This window comes from Monopterus albus, unplaced genomic scaffold, assembly GCF_001952655.1.
Source record: "Monopterus albus unplaced genomic scaffold, M_albus_1.0 scaffold464.1, whole genome shotgun sequence".
NCBI lineage: Eukaryota > Metazoa > Chordata > Actinopteri > Synbranchiformes > Synbranchidae > Monopterus > Monopterus albus.
Window position 1 is genome coordinate 184,867 of NW_018128344.1, and position 2,474 is coordinate 187,340.

A 2,474-nucleotide genomic window follows, 5' to 3' on the forward strand; every position below is an offset into this window, starting at 1 on the left:
CTGTTTTATTGGATTTTGGGTTCTTTTACTTCAAAGACACTATGTTGAGGTTTAGGGGAGGGGGGAGCACTGAGTGGAGAGAGGCACTCTTCACATTGAAATGTGCAGTTTGGGAAGAATCAGCTAATACTTCTTTTGCACAAAATGTATCATATACCATCCCATCTTATTTTAGTTTTGGGAGGGGGGCTTTTATTTAAGAGATTTAAAATCACTGTTCAATGTTCTGTACAGTTTAAGTGATTTTGTCCCCCTTCTATTTAAATTAAAGGTTTTTGTCTTCATTTGCAAAACTGAGTGACTTAATTATCCTTCTCTTTGTCCTGTTGCTGTTTATTTATCCAAAGAATCTTGACGCTTTGCCTTCATTTGTACTTATCTTTTTTTAACCTTGACATTTTTAGACGCCCTACTGTACCGCTACACTGTTTACAGTGCTCTGGAAGGAATAAGCCAGAAAGTCATAATACTGTGTGTTCACAGTAATTAACAGTATGTAGAACCACTTTGGCCGTATCTAGTCTAGATTAATCTAGTCCAACTTTGACAAGTTGTGTTTTTACAAATAGAATAAAGGTTTCACTCTGAAATATTTTAATCTGCTCCTGGAATTTGCTATTTTTATTTTACAAAAGAGAGATACAAGAATCACAAGGTAAACTATCTTGCACAAACTAATTAATAATTTGGCAAATTAAGAGATAAAGTTTCATGACTTTATGAAATTTAAAATCTTTCAAATCATGTACAAGATCAATAAATTGATAACAGGAAATGTAAATGAAGGTAGATGTATCGTGAGATAGGAAGGAAAGTTTAAGAGGATAAGTTGATTATAGCTTTATAATCGGGGTTGATGTTCATTATTTTAATTAACTGTGCTGTCTTAGTACCCATAGATAAGCTAATAAGCGGTGTGTTTTTGGTCCAATTATATAAATATAAGGTGTATATTAGGTATATGGGATGAGTATAGTGTTTTCTTTTTGAGCCAAATAAACTAAACTAAACTAAAAAATGGCCAGGGGATCTTGAGTGCCCTATTTTTATTATGCAGGTTTTACAGTCTCCCAATTTGGAGGAAAAGCTTGAAAGTATATCAGTAAGTATGTAAGGAAAAAAAAAACATTGCCTAGATGAAACCAAGAGTCCCAGAAGTCTTTTGATTAATACCTGTTGAGAGGTCAAACAAATGAGCGCTTCATCGGGGGTGCAGTGTACCGTATCTCACTGTAACACTCTTCTTTCCCCTCCCTCCACCTCCCATTCTGCCCCATACGACGGAGCCACAACATGAGTACTAACAGTGCCAGTAACACCAAGCTCATGGACAGGGTCAGAAGAACACCCTGCAGGATGCCTGAGGAAATGTCTGGAGCTGCAGGGAAAGACAAAACAGTTGTCATCAAAAGGGTTTGACACACTGAAAGAAAGTCATAGTCAATGTAGGCAGAGAAGGTGATGGGTGAACAGAAAGACACTCACTGCTGTAAATGGACAGGCTGAGGTAGCAGTTCTCAGTTCCCAGGGGGTTAGTGGCAGAGCAGCGGTACAGGCCAGACATTTGTGAAGACATGTTGACAATTTGGACAGAACCTGACATATCCCCTGAGACAGAGAGGAGAGTCAGTCACATTAATGACCCTTAACTAATGAGAGAGGAGTTTGAATATGAAGGAAATCACAAGTGAAGTAACACAATGAGTATTACTCATGCTTTGACAACAGATGTGTAATGTCTTCTGTGGTTCTGGAAGAGCTTTGTCAAGTTTAACCCTGATGAGGATTTGACCATTTTTCAAACCACCAGTAGTCACTTAAAACAGCCAGCCATGGAGGAGCTCACAGCAACAAAAGGTCTGCAAGAGTTAGTTGAATCTAATGCAAATGTGTTTGTTTTGGTAACATTAGCGGGGTTGGGAGGGTTACTTTAAAGCTGTTCCAATACAACTACAAATTACTTGTTTAAAAATCTATTTAGTAACTTATTTGATTACTTTGTTACTTTTGGATTACCTCAAGACATGAGAAAAGAAATATCAATAAGGTGGTTTTTAAGTGTATTCTGTAAGACAGAACAACGCAACCTTAATATCAAACATCCTCTGGTCAGTGTATCTTTTTTTTTTTAAAGAACAGCTTCTCATTAAGCACATTCAGGCAGTGAAGTGACCACCTATGGCCATGTAGTACAGTTTTCAAAGCAAAAATAAAATTACTCCTTTTATAAACAGGAAATACTTTTAGTTCAATACATTAAAAGCACACACTATTTTTTTTTTATTTGAGTCCACCTACTATTATATTCAGAGGTGTCTATATTTTTGTCCTCCCAAACTGAGAAGGTCAGAATATTAGGAACACCTCTGAATATAATGTAATCCAGTACAGTGGGTACAGAAAGTATTCAGACCCCCTTAAATTTTTCACTCTTTGTTATATTGCAGCCATATGCTAAAATCATTCAAGTTCAT

At 36.6% G+C, this 2,474-nt stretch overlaps 1 protein-coding gene across 1 annotated transcript in view; it reads right to left on the minus strand.

Moving 5' to 3' along the window:
• Nucleotides 1–804: 804 nt before the first annotated feature.
• Nucleotides 805–2,474, minus strand: part of LOC109952493 (immunoglobulin superfamily member 11) — a 9,919-nt gene continuing 8,249 nt past the window's right edge. The window contains exons 6-7 of the mRNA XM_020587588.1: nucleotides 1,486–1,608; nucleotides 805–1,378 (exon numbers count right to left, since the gene is read on the minus strand). Coding sequence (XP_020443244.1) covers nucleotides 1,185–1,378; nucleotides 1,486–1,608 — 317 coding nt within the window. The 3' untranslated portion in view covers nucleotides 805–1,184. The remainder of the gene's footprint in view (nucleotides 1,379–1,485; nucleotides 1,609–2,474) is intronic.